Source organism: Pteropus alecto, unplaced genomic scaffold, assembly GCF_000325575.1.
Source record: "Pteropus alecto unplaced genomic scaffold, ASM32557v1 scaffold14, whole genome shotgun sequence".
Taxonomy (NCBI): domain Eukaryota; kingdom Metazoa; phylum Chordata; class Mammalia; order Chiroptera; family Pteropodidae; genus Pteropus; species Pteropus alecto.
The window spans coordinates 9,596,738-9,615,155 of record NW_006436810.1 but is presented as its reverse complement, the minus strand read 5'-3'; the positions used below and the strand labels follow the sequence as shown (position 1 = coordinate 9,615,155).

Below are 18,418 nucleotides of genomic sequence, written 5' to 3'. Positions count from 1 at the left end.
GGCTTTCTCTGGCCTCCGGAGCCCACTTTGCCTGTGCTCCTGACCGGCCGGAACTGCTGGGGAGCAGCCTTCAGCCGGTGACTCTAAGGAGTTGGTGTATAAATGCCCCAGCTCCCTAGGGCCCTGAGCAGGGTAATGAAAGGGGCGTTTTCTGCATGCACCCCAGCTTTGCCACAGGATTAAGTTCCAGTTTCCGGCAGTAGCAGCTCGCTTGCTCAGGTAACTCAGGATTTCTTTCCCTTTTCTGTCTCACCCCCCCACCCCCCTCCATTCATGTTCCCTACGATCTCCTCTCAGGCAAACTGCTTGCACCCTAGTCTTTGTCTCTGAGTCGCTTCTGGAGGAATTCAGCCTACGAGTATGAGGTTGACCAGTGAACGAATGGCGGGGGCGGAGGGTGAGGAAGAGGAGAACATCTAGCAGACTCTCAGGGTGTAGGTTTACGTCACAGCGTAGGCACAGAGGAGCCAGGAGGAGAGGCGGGCTCGCTGGAGGAGACTGTGACGGCTTCGCTTTGGGGCAGGCTGCGTCGTACGTTCTGGCGGGACATCTGAGCAAGCTACTGGGATCCTAAGCTGGCAGTCAGAGGAGCAGGCGGGGCTGGATGTGAAGGTTTCAGAGACAGCATCGTAGGGTGGTGTCTGAGACAATGAGAAGGAAGAAGGTCAGGCAGAGAAAGAGGAGGCGGTCCAGGCAGAAGGCCAAGGAGCATCGGGTAGCGGTCAGGGCCGGCACGGGAGGACGAGTCCGTGAAGGAGGCAGAGAAGAAATGCCCCCGCGGGCCAAGGCCCTCAGCGGTCTCAGTGTCCAGTGCGTCAGGGCACCCAGTAAGAATCAACCTGAAAAGCGTCCAGTGGATTTAGCCGCGTCCTGGGTATTTGGTGGTCCCTGGGGGTGGTTTCAGAGGCACCGTGGAGGAAGAAGCCAGGCCACGTGGGTTAACGTGAAGGGTGGAAGGCAGCGGATGAGGGCGGGTTAGCGGCTTGTCCAGGACAGCAAGGAGAGAGAAGACACTGCTGAGGGGGGAACACAGTGTCAGCGTGGTCATTTTGAGGAAATCTGAATTTCCTTTTTTAATTTAATTCCGTCAGTGGATAAATACCCCCCAGCTCCTTGCTTTGAAGGATTAACTCAGAAGCATGTCTTCCTACCGAGGAAATCTAAATGTTTTATATGCTAAGGAAGAAGAAACCAAAGGAAGGAGGGCGTTGACATTGTAGTTGAAAGCAGGGACGATTGTCGAAGGAAGGTTCCAGAAGCATCGGGAGACAGCGGGATTTAAGAGGGTCAAAAGGATCAAGGCAGGTCAGACGGAGGAGATAAAGTTAGAAAGGACAGGAAGCTGCAGCCGTTCTCATCCAGTGGCCCCGATTTTCTCAGAGAAGGAGGAGGTGACATCAGTTGCTCAGCAATGAGGACAGAAGAGACGAGTGGTGGCTCTCGGGAGTCGTCATGGAAAGCGACAGAGAGTGAGGGAGTGCGAAGTGCTTTCAAGGACCCGCTGAGTTTGGAGCAGGACCAGTCCGCGTGGCAGGTGACTTCTTCAGCGACACTTGGAAGGACAGACGAGGCTGCCGTGGGGTGGGGTGGGGTGGGGCGGGTCAGGTTTGGGGCACAGGGGAAGGCTGGGATGGGAGGAAGCACTTCAGGGGCGGCCGGGAGGAGGCGCCCAGCGAGATGGAGGAAGCAGCCAACACGCCCGCTGGGTCCCAGTCCATGGCGCAGGGAGGCAGGAGAGCAAGCCCAGCCCCTGCTGTCCCCTCCACCTCCGGTCTGCTCACTCGTACCTACCGTAAGCCGTTCACTCCACCTGTTCGGGGTTCTCACGCCTCCCCTCTGAGAAACGAGCCAGTCTCTTCCTTAGACGTCATGACGCCGGCGCTGGGGATCTGAACTTGGCCTTCCCGCGCCACGTCGTGTGTCCCTCTGGCTCGCCCTTTTCCTTTTCCTCCCCGAACCCTCACGTTGTCGTGAGGGAGGTGATCGCCATGGAGACAGAATTATAAAGCCACGAAAAAATAGAAACTATCGAAGGCATTAGATAGCGGTGTTTGGCTTCCTCTTCGCCGACAGGATCTGCTCTGTGCAGGACACAGTGACGCTTGCTTCAGCTCTGTACCCAGAAGTGTCCTCTCTCTCTGGGTTGTAAGCCCTTTGAGGGCAGAATGGCTTTCGTCCTTAGAATCTTCCACGATCACGTAATGCCTGCGTCCACAGTCAGCTCAAAGGTCGCCGAGGTTCTCATTTTCTTGGCGCCAACCACACCACGTTAAATTTCCCCGCGGACGAATGGCTGAGAACCGACGCTGAGCCAGGCGCCCGAACTTGCAGAGACGATGGTTTAACTGTTCCCCGTTTCACCCTGTCTGATATCGGGAACGTCTTTCTTTGCCAGTAAATAGAGGGGACCGTTTTTAACGGCCGAACCATATTCCACGGGATGGATGTGCCATAACTTACTTAACCAGTCCCGTGTTCAGACATTTCTTTTCAGATTTTAACTCTTATAAGCAACCTGTGCATTTTATTATTTTCACAAGATAAATAACTGGAAGGGGAATTGATTTAAAAAAATAAATAAATAAGGACAGTCTTTGGAAAGCTTCGGATGCTCGTTGCCACACGTGAAAGGCCTCTCTTCATGCTGGCCTTGACCTGGCAGCACCTCCGCTGAGAGCTCAGGGGCTCCCCACCCCCACCCAGGCTTGTCCGTTCGGCCCCATCCTTTTTCACTTTGGCCCCTCTGATTCGTTTGTTTTCAAATTTCATCTTATTTGAAGTCAGGTTTAAATAGAACTTTTCAAATGGTCTGAAGAGCGAAGGAAGATTTTGGAGGGTGCGAGCTGTGAGGGAGGCGTCCGTGCGTGCGCGTCTGTGCGTGTGCGCACACGTGTGTGTGTGTGTGTGTGTGTGTGTGTGCATGTGTGTGTGGGAGGGAAGGTGAGGGGTGTTGCAGGGAGCGGGAATGGTCACAGCACTGGGGAGGAATGGGGACACTTTGCCGCCACCCCCCAACCCCCCAGCTCAGAGTCCGAGTTTGGTCTGTTCCCTGCAGCACCTCCCTGGCTCACGTCCAGCCCTGTGGCAGGGGCTGGGGCCGCGAGTTTGGCCTTCCCGCCCCATCAGTGCAGACCCGGGGGGAACTCAGGCCCAGGCTGTCCGTGGTCTCCTAGTTGGGAGTCTGGAGAGGCTGTCTGCGAACGAGCATCCGGAGCTGGGGGCGCTGCCTGCCTCCTCTTCGACGTGAGGGGCCGGCAGCAGGACAGGGACCTCCCCTGGGAACGCGCCGTGCACATCCGCGATCGGGCAGAGCCCCGGCTCGTCCTGCCTTGAGCGAGGGCTCGGCGCCTCCTGAACATGTAGACTGGGGTTTCGTCCGAACCGCACGACCACGGCCCAGGTTTTCTTTTTCCCTCTTTGTTGCTTTTAATACATAAAATGAGCATGTGTTTATTTAAAACAGCTTTCAAACTTAAACAAATAATGACAGACTGTTCAAACAGACTTCGGAAATCGCCCTAATCAGGATGTTTGAAAACGCAGGGAGACTCCACGAAAGTAGCTTTCAGGGGCCTTCAGTCCTGAAACCCCAGGCTCTGTTTTGCACTTTGGAACAGAAACGGGCACAGCTCGGGGGGACCCAGCCCCAGGGAGGTCGACGGCACCCTCAGCCCCACAGCCCGACTCCGTAGCTTATGCGGTGGGGGGAGGCAGCATAGACGGCATCGCTTTTCCACTTCTGCCTTTGACCAGAACACGTCGCGTGTATGTTTTAATTCACAGTTTCTATAGAAATCACCAAGCATCTCTGAACCAAAAGCTGACTCCCCAGAGGGGCCAGCGCAGCGCCTCTGTAAACCGGCGCCTCGGAGGACTCCGTGAGCCCTGCCGTGGGGCAGGCAGGTGCGGGAGGTCTGGGGCAGCTCTGCAGGAGGGCACAGGGGGAGCGAGGCTATACTTTACTTCCACGGTGTCCCGTTATGGGCCGCGTTGACAAATGGCTTGGAGTCACCCACGTTAATCTTCACAACAACCAATTTTATGGGTGAGATAAATGAGGCTCAGGGTAGGGTAATTTGTTCAAGGTCATAAGCAATAAAATGTCAAGGCCAGGATTTCACCCAGACCTTCTTCCCCAAGTCCAGAGCTGTTCTCAGACCCCTGGGGGCTGTGTCAGCTCCTCGGTGCTCATTCTTTGGATCAAGAGATGCTGCCATAGCTCATCCCACTCTAAAAATGTTTTTCCTTACGTGCATATCAGAAATGGCCCGTTAGAAGCACAGTTAAGTACATGAGGGGACGGGGGTCACAAGAAGGGATTATTCCAGCCCCAGAGAGGAAGAGGTACTTGGAGAGGCATTTCTTCTGCCCCCTGGGACTGTGCACCAGGCAGACAGGGAAGAAATGCCAGCCATTGGTCCCTGCTTCCTCCACTTTCCCGGGATGACTCCTTGTCCAGAAAAGTCCGATGGCCAGTGTCCTCGCCCCTATTATAAGTCTGCCGTAGAAAACTCCATCGGTAACGAAAGAAATGCAGAGTCTGAACTCTGATCTTCTCAGGGTCAAGCTGGATTGCAGACAGCCCAGTTAGTGCCCTGAGGGACTTGGGGTGTTCTCTGGCTGGGCTCTTCGTGGTTTCAGCCTGTCCCCCCGTCAGAGAGAGCAGCTTGGAGGGGGGACACTATAACACATTCACAGCCAGGATGCACTTTGCAAGAGGCAAGAGTTTCTCCTGCCCGTGAACATGTCCTGACCCTTCCCTGCCCCGTTGATCCCTGATTATATATAGGGAGAATGTGTCTCTCGACAAACAATCATGGTTGTGACCGCAACTTTGTGCAGAGAGCACTAAGCACATATTTCTTTTATGTCTGTTAGAGCCTCACTTTGCTAAAGCTCAAACTTAGAACATTTTAAGAATAGATTTAAAAAGAAGAAGAAAACCCTTGCGCCCTCTCCTGGTAAAAGCTAATAACCCAGTACATCTGAAGGCCCGGGTCACCCACCCCGTTGTTGGCTAAGTCACTAATCTGGTGCTGTGACCAAAGCTGTCGACACACTAGATGGACCGTTGGGTCCTCTGTGGTCCTTGATGAGAGAGTTTCTTTGAAATCTTTCTCCATAGGGTTTCTCAGCCTTGGCACTGTTGGCACCTTGGGCTGGTGGTAATCTCTGTGGGGTGGGGTGGGCTGTCCTGTGAATTGTGGGCTGTTGAACAGTATCACTGGCCTCTGCCCACTAGATGCCAGCAGCACCTCCCCCGCTCCAAAATCATGACTGCCAAATGTCCCTCGGGAGGCAAGACCACTCGCAGTGAGGACCACTGCCCTAAAGCTTTGTCCACCAGGGCAACCGGTGAGAATGAGGACAGCTCAGCAGAAACTCTTTGTGACTTGGGGAAGAAATTTTGATGGCTGGTCAAGTGCATTCACTGCTAGGAATTTGTCTCAAAAAAAACATCTGAACAAATAGTTAAACATTTATGTAAAAGATGTGTCATAGTATTATTTATAATAGCAAAAGTTTAAAACAACCCACATAAAGAACTTCTTCAGTAAAGCACATCATATGTATATATGACATATGTGATGGAATACTACTCAGTTATGAAAAATAATTGTGTAAGCCTATATTTAATAATGTGGGAAGTTCCCCTAATGAAGCCTTAGACTCTCACCTTCAAGACTACTCCATGATTCCCAGAGGTTGTTGAATATAGAAGGAATAATTTCAAACAGGTTGAGTAAGTACCTTGGTGAAATATTATACCAAACATAGAATCAAACTAATGATTAAACTCAGAAAACTTCAATCGTTAATTGAACAAACATTTATTGCGTGCCTACATGTACCAAAACGATGCATAGCCCTGAGAGACAAAGATGAAACCTGGTCCCTGTACTGCAGTACTTGCCCCAAACAGACGAAAACGCTGTGAAGGTCGTCAGAACCCCCCACACAGCAAGGCCAGAGGTCCCCCCGTTCCTGTCTCCGCACAGTGAAACCCTATGCAATGTGTTCAGGTCGTTGGGATGCCCGAGTAAATCACACCACGTGAAAAAGCATTTCGTGTACTGATTTATATACATTCAGATAGGTTTAGAGAGTTGTCCAGATGCTAATTGGGTCCAAATGTGGAACCTAATCTTCCCCAGCAGATCTTGAGAAATGAACGTTCAGTGATCGGTTCAGTCTAAGACCCCGCAGAGGCCTTTGCTACGGAACTGTCATGGGAGGAAACCACCTTCTTTCCTCGGGGACCTGTGTTATGTGTCCAGTGACACATCTGACCGTAAATGACCACATGTTTCGTGAAGTTCACAGCGTGAGTTAAAGGCAGAGCCGTGGTCACCTAGTCCAGCCTCCCCTGGGAAAAACCCTGTGACGGCTTCCTTTCCCAGGAGCACCCTGTTCTTGACCTCGGGGGCTGAGCATGCCACCAGTGGAGGCCACTCGGCCTTTGTCCACCACGTCAGCATCCCGGGCAGACCCCACACTCACAGAGCCGCTGTCGTCCGTGAGAGCATCAGCAGAGGGAAGGGCACTGGTTTGGACCTGAGTTCCAATCCTGCCCTGCCATTGATTAAATCCTTTAACCTCTGTGAGTCTCAGGTTTGTTTGTTTGTTTGTTTTTATTTTTCTTTACAGAACAGGAATAAATCAAACGACTCCATAAGATGGGTATGAGGAATAAAGCAATGCGCGTTAGGCATTCGTTACCAGTGCCTGGCATAAAGCAAGCAGTCGATAAGGGAGTCTGGGCTCAGTCGTTGGTCTTTTACTGTTTCATGAACAGCCACGCGGGCGAACACTGCAAAGCCTCCCGTGTTTTAACAGCCTTCGCGGTTTCGTTTTTTCCCTGGAGCATGTGCCACTGTCAAATCCACCGGATGGTGCGTTTATTTTGTTTGCCGTTCATCCCACTCAGCCCGATGGAAGCTTCTCGAGGCGGGAACTTTCCACCCGTTTCACTCCGTGGTGCCTGGCACGTACATAGGGTCTGAGTAAATATTTCTCGAATGGCCGAGGAAATCTTGGCCCCCGAAGAGTGCTTTCCCATGGCCCTCCCGCTCCGTGCAGGCCGGCCTTCCGTGCGCTCACTGTTTTCCCTCTTCTCTCCCCTGCAGGACGCCTTCGTGGAGCTGTACGGGCCCAACATGCGGCCTCTGTTCGACTTCTCCTGGCTGTCTCTGAAGGCGCTGCTCAGTCTGGCCCTGGTGGGAGCTTGCATCAGCCTGGGGGCCTACCTGGGCCACAAGTGAAGTCAGCGGGCCTTGCCACCAGCAAATATGCAAGAGGTTCACTCAAGCAGTAGATGATACACATTGCCAGTGATGCACCATGAAACGAAGCTATGGTCTCTTAAAAACAAGCAAACAGAAACAAAAACAAAAACAAACAAACAAAAAAAACGGCTTTCAGGCTCAATGTCGAATCAGCTATTTACTGCCAAAGGGAAATACCATTTATTTTTTACATTACTGAGAAGAAGATTTATTTATTTAAGACGGTCCCATCGCGCATCCTGTCTCTGGAAAGCCCACCACTGACTGCCAAGCCCCGCCTGTGCGGCTCCACCTGCATCTCCTGTGCCTAGAAGTGGATTTGCTTTCCGCGTCGTCGCTGTCGGTCGGACTGACTCATCCTCTGAAGAGCAAACAAACGGACAAAGGACGTGACTGTTCCAGAAGCCAGGTTTCTGGCTGCCGGAGGTTCGGAAGAAGGTGTTCATTTTCTTTACACTTCTTGGCCCCGGGGGGGCTGTCATACTCATAGAGGGAGGTGCGTGGAGGGCAGTGCATTCTTCTCTGGCCCCAAGAGCAGGCACTCTGCGCGTGGCTCCCATGGTACCTACTCGGTTGGAAGAGAGAAGTCGGGAACTTCAGATGGACTCGGTATCTGCCAAGGTCGCCATCCTGAAAGACAGTGACAGGAAAAATGCCCTTAAACCATAGGAGAGTATTTTTTTAAGCTACCAATTGTGCCGAGAAGCATTTTAGCAATTTATACAATATCATCCAGTACCTTAAGTCCTGATGTGTATATTCATATATTTTCGATACGCTCCCCGCCCCCCACCACCCCCCCCAAAAAAAACAAAAAACAAAAAACCTGGCTCTGCCTATGAAACAGAATCCTCTGGAATGCAAGGAAGCGAGCGTTTCCGTGACTTCGGCATCAGGAAGACTAGGGTTACCCGGAAGCATCAGGCCGCCCCAAGTGCCTGCTTTTGCGCAGGAGGCCACAGTTTGCAATCCCGACCTGCCCCAGCTCGGGGGGCCGGCCTCCTCCGGGAACAGTCGGGGCACTCGCCGGCCTGCTCGAGGGGTTTTAAAAAGAGCCATGTGGTCGCCCAATGTCGGGAAGCTGACAGAGCTGGGGATTCCACTGTCAAGGAAGAGCAGTCGTGGCCCAGGCCTGGCACCCTGGGGTCCCTTTCCACGTGGATCCTGGGGAGAAAACACTCCTGAGACTTTGATCACGCGTAAGATGTTTATCATGGTGGAGGGAAGAAAGCGGAGGCCCCGTGCCTTTTCTAGCAGAGGGAGGTGGCGAAGGCTGGGAGTGCCACCACCGAGGAGGCGTGAGGAAAGGAGACGCACGTGGGCCTGGGAGCGGTGTGGCCGCGCGCGTGTGCGTCGGCTGCGTTGCTGCCCGTCGGCCTGTGCGGTTGAAAGCGCGGCTTTAAATGACTTTGGGGGAAGGGTCGTCCATCCCGAAGGCAGCGCGGAAACGAGGCGCCGTGGATTAATGGACTCGTGTCTGTGAAATTACGACGTCAAACGTTATCTTGTCATTGCAGTTTGGTTTTATCTGAAAACTTGACAAAGGAAAACAAAAGTTCCAGGTGTGGGATGTGGGGATTATCTGTATATCCTGGGCATTAAGAAAGAAAAAAAGAAAAGAAAAAAGAAAAACTGGTGGGAAACTGCAGAGAAGTAGCAACAGAAGTGATATCTTCAGCTCATAAGCCAGGAACTTTTTTTTCCAAGTTCAAAAAGCCTTGAGACACGCATGAAAACTGTGGCATTATAGCATCATATACATTTATCCGTATTACCTTTGGAATGTACTATGTTCAGTGTTTAATGCTGTGGTCGATGTTCCAGAAGCTGCTTAAAAAAAAAAAAAAATACATGCATCTCAGCATTTTTTTTTATTGTATTTCGTTATGGCCTCTACACTATTTCTTAGCAAAGTTGATATTTTTTTCCACGTGAGATGATTGTCTCTCGATTCTTTAAAAGCATTTCTGAGAAGATGAGAATAAGCCCTGGGTCTCAGCTACCTGACAAACCCTGGAGCGTGCTGGCCAAGGAGGTGCTTCGTTTCCACCAGGTCCTGTGCACTTGCATGTCGACACAGTGGTTCATTGTGAAGGATGCATCTGTTGGCCCTTTGACCTGGTTCTTTGGGGGTTTATGTGTCCCTGGGCAAATCAGAATTTAACTCACATTATTTAGGATTGCATACATGTTTGGTTAAACCCATGAGGTTCATTCAGTTGAAAATTCAGATGAAAAGTGACCAGGGGATTCAATTCTGGCGATGACAGTTTGACCTTTAGAGAGTTGCTTGATGTGGCCTGTCTCCACATAGACTCGTCTAGAGCCCTCCTGCCCTCCTTCCACGGGGCCCTTTTCCGTGGCTGTCCTTCAGGGCCCTCCTGAAATGCAGTGGCACTTGCACCCCACACCGAGAGAGCAGGAACCCCATGGAATGAAGCCAGACCTCCCTGGCGGGCCTCAGGGAACAGGACGATCAGACCTTTGAATGATTCCGATTTCTAAGAGAATTATTATTTTATGAAAGGTTTACATTTTCAAAAGTGATGAATATGGAATATCAAACCCCGTGCTGCTATCCTGCCAAGACCGCGTTAATGGAGTCGGTTCGCAGTACACTCCACATGGCGAGATCCTCCGAGCTGCTTTAGAAGTGACAACAAAGAACACGGACGTTTTTGATATAAAGCCTGTTTGTCCTTTTTTGTTGTTATTGTTCAAAACCGGGATTTGCAGAATTTTCTAAAAATGTATATATATATTAAAAAACAAAACAAAACAAAACAAAACATGGGGGCTAACTTCTGGCTGGTTTCCTTTTGCTGTGGGGTTTTGTTTTCTGGTTTTAACGGTAAATGTGCCCAGCCGCTGGACCCCAGAATTGTACAGTGTTGTGGTCGCACTCACTCTAAGTAGTTACGTTGCATTTTTCTTGTCAGAAACATATTAGAAGCAATGAATGTATATAAAAGCCTCAGCTAGTCATTTTTTCCTCTTCCTTTTTTCATCGTCTCGATCATTCTGTGATCAGACAGCCGGAGAACCGTTTCTACTTCTTTTGGGTTGAGAAGAGATTCACACCTGAATGCCTGGTGCATCTGTTGGCCAAGGTCAAGGCTGAATAGAACACGTGCATTTTCCGAGTTGGGATCAAGAGCTCTAAGAAGAGTCGCAAGGAGGAAATCACCCAAGAACCAGGTCAGTCCTCCCAAGCCTTCACGTCGAAGCACTCCGAAAGATCAGAACAAGAGACGTGTCCTACAGCAAACAGTTCATCTCAGATTTTACAAGGCTGGAAATTCTTATAGGTTTAAGATTTGAGTGAAAGTCACATTTCAAATTAAGGAAACGCCTGCCTGTATTTCAAACAAACATCATATTCAGATGTGGCCTTCCATTTAGATGTAACTTTTATTTTATTAGTAAATGTTTATCGGTTATCATCTAAAGACCTGGTCCTGGCCCAGTGTGGAGGTTAGGAAGTGATTATAAATCAAGAGGAGTCATAATAATCAAGTGGGGCAGTCCCAGAATGTCAGGTTAAGAATCTACTGATTGAACAGAATTGCAAATAGTCTGTGTTGTAACTAAACTTATGCTAAATGACTAATTGACAAATGTGACCTTAAATTCTAATTTCAGTCGTACTTTTAGGGCAGTGGCTGTTTTTATCCTTCCTTATCACTTATAGTTAGTAATGTACACCGACTCTATCGGAAAGCAACAGGAAGGGCTTGAAATATAAGCCATTCTAAGGAAATTAGGGAGTCAGTTGAAATTCTATTCTGATCTAATTCTGTGGTGTCTTTTGCTGCCCAGACAAATGTGGTTACACACTTTTTAAGAAAAACAATTCTACATTGTCAGGCTTATGAAGGTTCCAATCAGATCTTCATTGTTATTCAATTTGGATCTTCCAGGGATTTTTTTTTTTTTTTTTCCTAATTATTATGAGACAAAGGACATTTGTTGCCGGGGTGGAAGGAGGAATTTTCAAATGAGCAAAACATTCCCAAGACTGGACCAGGGCGTGGAGTTTCAGAATGGCTGGGACTGGGGGTTGTAAAACGCACAACTGCAACCTTTACTAGGATTGGCGTCATGCTTCCTTGAAGGAACGCATGTGACAAACTAGAACATTTTAAGTTCTGTGATACGTTTAGATTCTGGAGACATCAGAGCAAGTTAAAATCCAGCTTTGTATGGTCGTGCAGATGGACCAAAACTCCCAACATTGACCAGCAATGGTATATATTTCAAGCCTGGATACGTCTAATGGCTATCTCAACAATAAATTTGCAGTTTAAACCAACAGGATATTTAGTGAAAACCTTCTGGTTGGTAGGGACGTCTGTTTCTAAATATTCACAGTACAGAAAGAAAAAAAGAAACAACATGAAACGTGTGGGTAAGTGATAATAAAGGTCCTGTATCCTTGTCCAAAGAATCATTCTGTTCCATGTTTGCACTCACAGACAGACCTTGGACAACCATGAAATACGCATCCCACTGGGCACAAATAAAACCAGATGGAGTATGAATGGTATTGCACCAATTCATCATGACTGCCCCCAGAAAAATAACTTAAAGCCAACGTCCTATTGATGTCAGGTTTGTTTTGTATACCAATGTAAGCCCAGCAGACAAAAACACTTAGGCAAGATGGAAAGGCTTACTCAGAAGATTCTGGGATTTTGGTGTAGACACTTAGTAATGCCATGTACCTAAACCTTTTGGGGAATCTGCCGTGCGCCTTCCCAGCTAGCTCATTTTATTTTATTTTTTCCTCTGGGGGAATGTTTGAAGGCATGATAGCCGATCGAATTTCTTTAGGGAAAGCATTGTTGGTTGTGTTTATTATACTGTTTTCTTAAGTTTTCAAGCAAGTGTTGCTTTTGAGTTACTGGGATTATTTTTGTTTTAAATAAAATGTATAAACAGCATTTTTGTATTGAAAGCTTTTGTTATCAAGATTTTCCATTTTCACCTGTGGCTATTTTTTAAGATTGGTACTTTATAGGGGGGCTGATATCCTGCAACACTTTACACACACACACACACACACACACACACACACACACACACACACACACACATTCATGGTAAGCATATTTTGGATAGTTAAGATAGAGTAAGCTTCTAGTTAGCATTAAATATGAAGGCACCTTTTTTGTGTTACCAGAAAAAAACCACATTGCCATTAAACTTTCCTTGTCTGTCCAGTTAATAGTGTGAAGAAAAATACAGTGTGAGATATTGGTTGTGCCCTAGAATTGTTTAGAATGTGGCGAATTTATGATGGTTTGGCCCTGCCATTCGTGGTCATTAAACAAGACTTTAAAAAGCCTTCTTAACAAGCCAGTAGAGCCACCAGCAACCTCACTCTAATGAAGCCCTGTGGGACCAGACGATGGGGCTGCCTTACAGGTGAAACCACCTTTGAAGGAGACCCGTCTGTTTCTTGGTTACCAAACCTCCTGGCTGCATCCAAGATGGACCAGCCTTGGGTGCCACTTCCTGAGAGAGCCGTGGTTGCTGTCGGGTGTCTTCGCACATAAGGTGGAGATTCCCAGCCTCTATCTGTGGTCTGTAAGGTGAGAGATTGTATAAAAAAGTGAGGAACAGCCGAAAGCTCTGTTTGGAAGTGAGCATTTTAAGATAAGCAGTGACTATTTGAGAGAAATGAAAAGGAAAGAAGGGAGGGAGGAAGGAAGGACCCTAAGTATCAAGGCTCTTAGTTTCCCCCGATACCAACACCCCAATCGAAGCTCTGTTTGGAAGTGAGCATTTTAAGATAAGCAAACTGACTATTTTAGAGAAATGAAAAGGAAAGAAGGGAGGGAGGGAGGAAGGACCCTAAGTATCAAGGCTCTTGTGTTTCCCCCGATACCAACACCCCAATCATCAACCCTCCAAGCCTCTTCCCTTCCACCCAAAAGGACTCTGACAGTAACATCCATCCGTGCGGCATCTGCCAAATGCCAGCACCAGACACCAGCACCAGCCCCTGCTGCCTTGGAAGGCAGGTCTTGGCTTCTGTTTTGTAGGAGAGACAGACTCTGAGAAGTTAAACACCATGCTCGAGTCCTCCTCCACCATAAGTTACAGGAGGTGACACTTGGGCTGTAGCATGGCGGACCCCAAGCCCAGCCTTCGTCTCTCAATCAGTGGTCCTTGAACGGCTGCACGTGCACTTGGCCCTCGCCTTCCCAAGGGGCGCTTAAAGGGACCGTTGTCTCGGCAAGACCCCGGTGCGTAGGCGTGACGCTTAGGGCATGGGCGCCAGGGAACGAGGCACTTCGTGTGGCCTGCGCTTGAGTCTGGGGGGGGTAGTGTGCAGTCTGGGATGGGTTTTGACCCGGGGACGTTGCAAGGTTAGAGTGAGTTCTTAACTCACTCACGTGTCCAGTTGTGATTTGCTGCCTTGTTCTGTTAGCTGTGGACACCCAAGTGGGTATCTCGTTAGAAATAGGCAGCTGCCAGGGTTCTGTGGTTATAGAAGTATTTACACCAAGGAAATGAGCAAAACCTATACAACAACTTTTTCAACCTCCCTGCCCGTTTTTTTTTTTTTTCTCTCTCTTTTTTTTCTTCCTCCAAAGAGCCAGTTTACCTGCATATTCCTGGGCACTGTCCTGGTGTATTAAAACTCAGGGGTCACCAAAAGGGCCGGTTTGGATCAGGAAGAGGAGCTCACCCTTTTGCAAATTGTCCTTTTCAGTTCCTTGCTTTCAACAAAGATGAAAGAGTGACTTAGTCAAGACAGCTGGCAGATAAAGGCGTTTTCAGAATATAACTTAGAAATCCAAAGAGTTGAGTAATATTACTACAACAAACGCCTTCCTCTCCCGGGTACTTATTAGGCGAACAATACTCAGCGCTTACGTCTTAAAAACAAGAACAGACTTTATGGTGAATCCCAGCTCTTTCCAGTACTAGGAAATTTCTATTTATGGGTACATGACCTTCTTGGGGAGGGGGAATAAACCAGCATCATTTATCCCAGAGGTATATTTCCAATCAAAGTAAAATTTTATATTTAATAAATATCCAAATGTATACATTTTTATCATTTGGGTATTAATAAAAATTGTAACAATTGCCTAAGCCAGGAACAAAAAAGTAAAATCTTATGGTCACAAAAATTCATAAATTTACTTTTGTTGTGGAAAATTATGAGAGCTTAATTAAGCTTTCAATTTTAAGAAATATATTAGGATAAAATGGAGGGTAGAAATGTGAATTTGAGGGGAGAAAAGTAACAATATAAAATTCCCAGGTGTCACAAAATAACCCGTTTCTCTATTGTTTATGTAGATGATGCTGAGTATCAAATCATTATGGCACTTAAAATCTATTGTCTATAATTAAAAGTGATGTAGCAAATTTATTTTAAAATGTCGATTGTTAAAGTACCTTCTCAAACTCGTTTTTCGTAGGTGTGAAAATTCTTTTTCAAACTGGCCTCGATTCAGGAATCCTCTCTTGAAACACACCTCGAGAAAAGGAAAGGGAGCCACAGCCACGGAAGGCTGATTGGCGCGTCTTAAGACAGCTCAGTGGAGAAACCCTAACGTCTCAGGGTTTCTTAATCCCGTTAAAGTCTATCCGGAAATTACTCAAGCATTTTTATCAGGAATCATAATTACTTCATGGAAGGGGCTATAAATTACATCATAAAAAAAAAAATTCTGCCACAGACAGTTGGGACAGTTTCTTTCTCCTGCTACTAGCAATGCATTGGAAATCAAAGCCTTCGCAACTATTTACATGTACATTTTAAAAATTAAATTTCAACTTAAACGTCTGCAAGCGTGGTACATGTGTTTCGAACCCCCTTTAGTGGGGCACCAGCAACTTGTTGGAAGACCCCTGCCCCGTCGGCCCCTCTCACCATCCTAATGGGTGTTTTTGGAAGCTCTGGGGCGGGAGGGGCGGGTGGGACGATGGGAGGGGCCCCTCCTCCAGGGCCCAGCAGGGCTTTTGTATTAAAATGAATCTGTCAGCACCAAGGAAGCAGGTAATTGGGTAATAAAAATGGTTATAGTTACCCATTTCAGGACCCAAAAAAGTAAGGAAATAAAGCCTTAGCATCACAAAAATTCATTTAAATGAATTGCTTTTGTTGTAGAAAAGTATGAGAAGCTAATCCATTTTAAATATATCCTTTTTGTTCCAAATTTATGTTAAAAATTTCCTTTTTGGAGTAGTTTTGCTTTAAAAAAAAAAGCAAACAAACAAACGTGCAGCTTATCACTCACTTACCCTACTTGTCATTTGTCTGTGTGGCCTGGATTGCATGCTCTTGATACGTGCTGCCGAAACACCCGAGCCCATATTCGTGATGACAGGCAAGTCCCAAAGCAGTGAGGTCCTGTTCTCTTCTCTTCTCTCACCCCCTAGAGAAGAGCTCTCTCTGACTTGGCTTTGACTACAGACTCCTTCCAGGGTCTTCTGAAGCCCTTCATGGATCTAGAATAGAAATCTGCAAGTGACTGTCAGAAGCTCCATAGGGCCTGAGATTTTCCCCCACCTGCAAACCAGCGAGCGAGCGAGCCTGCCACCATTGTATGGATGCTGGTTGAAAACTTGAGATTCCTGGGTCAGAGACAAAGGGCTCACGGCCATTGCCGCAGCCAGAGCATCAGCATTTTTTGAGCCAGCTCCCCAAGCCCCAGGTCCCACAGGGCAATGCAAAGAGCCTCAGCCGACCTCTGTACACACAGTGGGTTGTGACACGGGGAGGAACTGTGAGTTTAAGAGTGTAGGAAACTCGAATCTTTGGTAAGGAGCGGTAAGCGTGTCTGCCCTTTGCTGTGGAAGAAGACGCCATGTCTGTCTCAGGGCTGTAAACAAATCTGAGCTTTGCTCTGGAGGGAGACTTCGTCTCTGCCTCCCAAGACTGCTCACTATACATCATCCTTGGAAAGATGGTCTGGGACAAAGAGCAGTCAGTCAGTGCCTTGCTTGCAATACGAGCAAAAACATGAGAGGCCCATGGCGAATCGTCTCCCAGAAGCGGCACTGAACCAGCCTACCTCTGCCACGGGTCAGGTCCCCGAACGCCAGGAGAGCAAAATATAACCCTGTAGGCTTTGCTCCTCGAAGCCGAATGTTCTAGCCACAATTCTCAGCCCTCTGCCATCCTAGTTCATCCATCCGGACACACGCCCTGTATCAACATCCCTTTGAGAGGGTTACACCAAATAGGATCCTGGGCCCTCAGCTAAGAGCTGACTCAGTGCTACCGATCATCAGAGATAACCTCGTGTCCTCTCTGTTCAGCTACCCGCTGTCCACGGACACCTGGATGCTTACTGTCATCTCGACACATCGACCAAGTCCAAGCCATGCTCTACTCCCAAGACTAGGTCCTCCCCGAGTCTCCCCTTTTCTGTCAGTGGCATAATCGTTTCCCCAGTTTTCCAAGCTAAACCTCTTGGGCACATTGTTTCCACTCAATGCTCTCTGAATGGGTCGAAAAACGGGGCCAGCAAACATGCGCTGAGTGCCAGGCCGAGGACAGGTGTGGAACTGGGCTTGAGGCGAGAGGACCGATCAAGACCCAGTCTTTAGCCTGGGGAACTCTGGTTCTAGAGTCTTCCTGGTTTTTGTTTTTCAAATATTTCCAAGTCCCATCGAATGGGCCCCTTGTTTTCTGTAGTCATCTTTAGCATCGAGCCGGAGTTCTTTGCTATTTACATTACGGAATGTCTTGTTTTCAGATGGGTTCCCACAGACAAACCGAAGGCATTTCTCCCTCAAGCCAAGCCCTGGACGTTTTTGTCGGAGACAGCTGGCTCAGATGCAGTGAAGCTACGGATTTTTCTCTGCATTCTTTTTCTGTTTTTCCAAAGTTTTGAGCCCACTTCATCTCAGAGCCCTGCAGGCGGGTGGGAGCAGACACTGCAAAAGCCCAGAGTAAAACTCAGCAGCAAGCAGAACAGGGGGCTTTGATCTTCCCTCCCAAGGGGAACATCATCCCGGATGTCCATGTGGAACTCTTCAGCTCGGGGGACAGAAGAAAGAGAAGGAGGAATAAAATATTTATAGGAAAATTATTTCTCACAAGCAAGCATTTGTTCTAAAAGCTTTTAGAAACGTAATTATTTTCCTCCTCCTTGGGCTTTTCTGTTTTTAATATGAAACACTTTCAAGTCCGCCGCTTCGATTTCCAGGAAGCAATAATCCATTTTGCCTTGCGGGGAGTTTAGGAAAGAAACTAGGTTTCAGAAGTAAAAATATTTCCATTGAAATTGCCACATGGAACTCTCGCCGCTGCGTCTTGGATAATAAAGGCCCCAATTCCCAAGGGCAGGGTGGACCTGCTTTTTTGGAGCCTTTGCTGTAAACATCTCTGTCCTGTTTGAGACACCACTGGACTCCTGGCCTCGCTTACCCTCACCTACCCAGTGACTGTTATCCAAGAGGGAAATCTCTGGACCAGCACTGTCCAGTAGAAGTAAATAAAGTGTGAGCCCCAAATACGAGCCACATATGGAATTTTTCTCGCTTACCCTCACCTACCCAGTGACTGTTATCCAAAAGGGAAACCTCTGGACCAGCATTGTCCAGTAGAAGTAAAGTGTGAGCCCCAAATACAAGCCACATATGGAATATTTTTCATTTTCTAGGAGTCACATTAAAAATTAAAAATAATACATGAAATTAATGATATGTTTTATGCAACCCGGTATATCGTGTCAATATGTAACCAATATAAAAACTATCATGGTCGTTTCTTTTTTTTTTTTAATAGGAAGTTTTTGAAATCCGTGTGGAAGTGACATTTGGAGCCACGTTTCACGTGCCCAATAGCCAAGCGTGGCTGGCGGCTACCATGATGGACCGTGCCGCTCTAGACTCTGTGTCTCGATATTTTATAGCTCACCCACAAACCACGTGTCATAAAACACCTTCCTCTGCCTGTCCCCATCTCCCCACACCCCTGCCAATTAATTTGCTAAGGCTGGAAAGCATCTTTCTCTACAACTCTCCCAACTTCCTCTCCAGATCCACACGAAAACATCCTTACTTTTTAAACATCGGCTGTCAGTTAAAACGGGGAACTAGATTATATTGTGTTCAATGAAAATATTGCACACCTCGTTGGTGAGTGTCAAATGCTTGGT

General features: G+C 47.9%; 1 protein-coding gene across 1 annotated transcript in view; it reads left to right on the top strand.

Moving 5' to 3' along the window:
* BCL2 (BCL2, apoptosis regulator) overlaps window positions 1–12,229 on the top strand; it is a 167,377-nt gene extending 155,148 nt beyond the window's left edge. Inside the window, exon 3 of the mRNA XM_006913717.3 lies at window positions 7,128–12,229. Within this exon, the coding sequence (XP_006913779.1) occupies window positions 7,128–7,262 (135 nt within the window). The 3' untranslated portion in view covers window positions 7,263–12,229. The remainder of the gene's footprint in view (window positions 1–7,127) is intronic.
* Window positions 12,230–18,418: the final 6,189 nt, after the last annotated feature.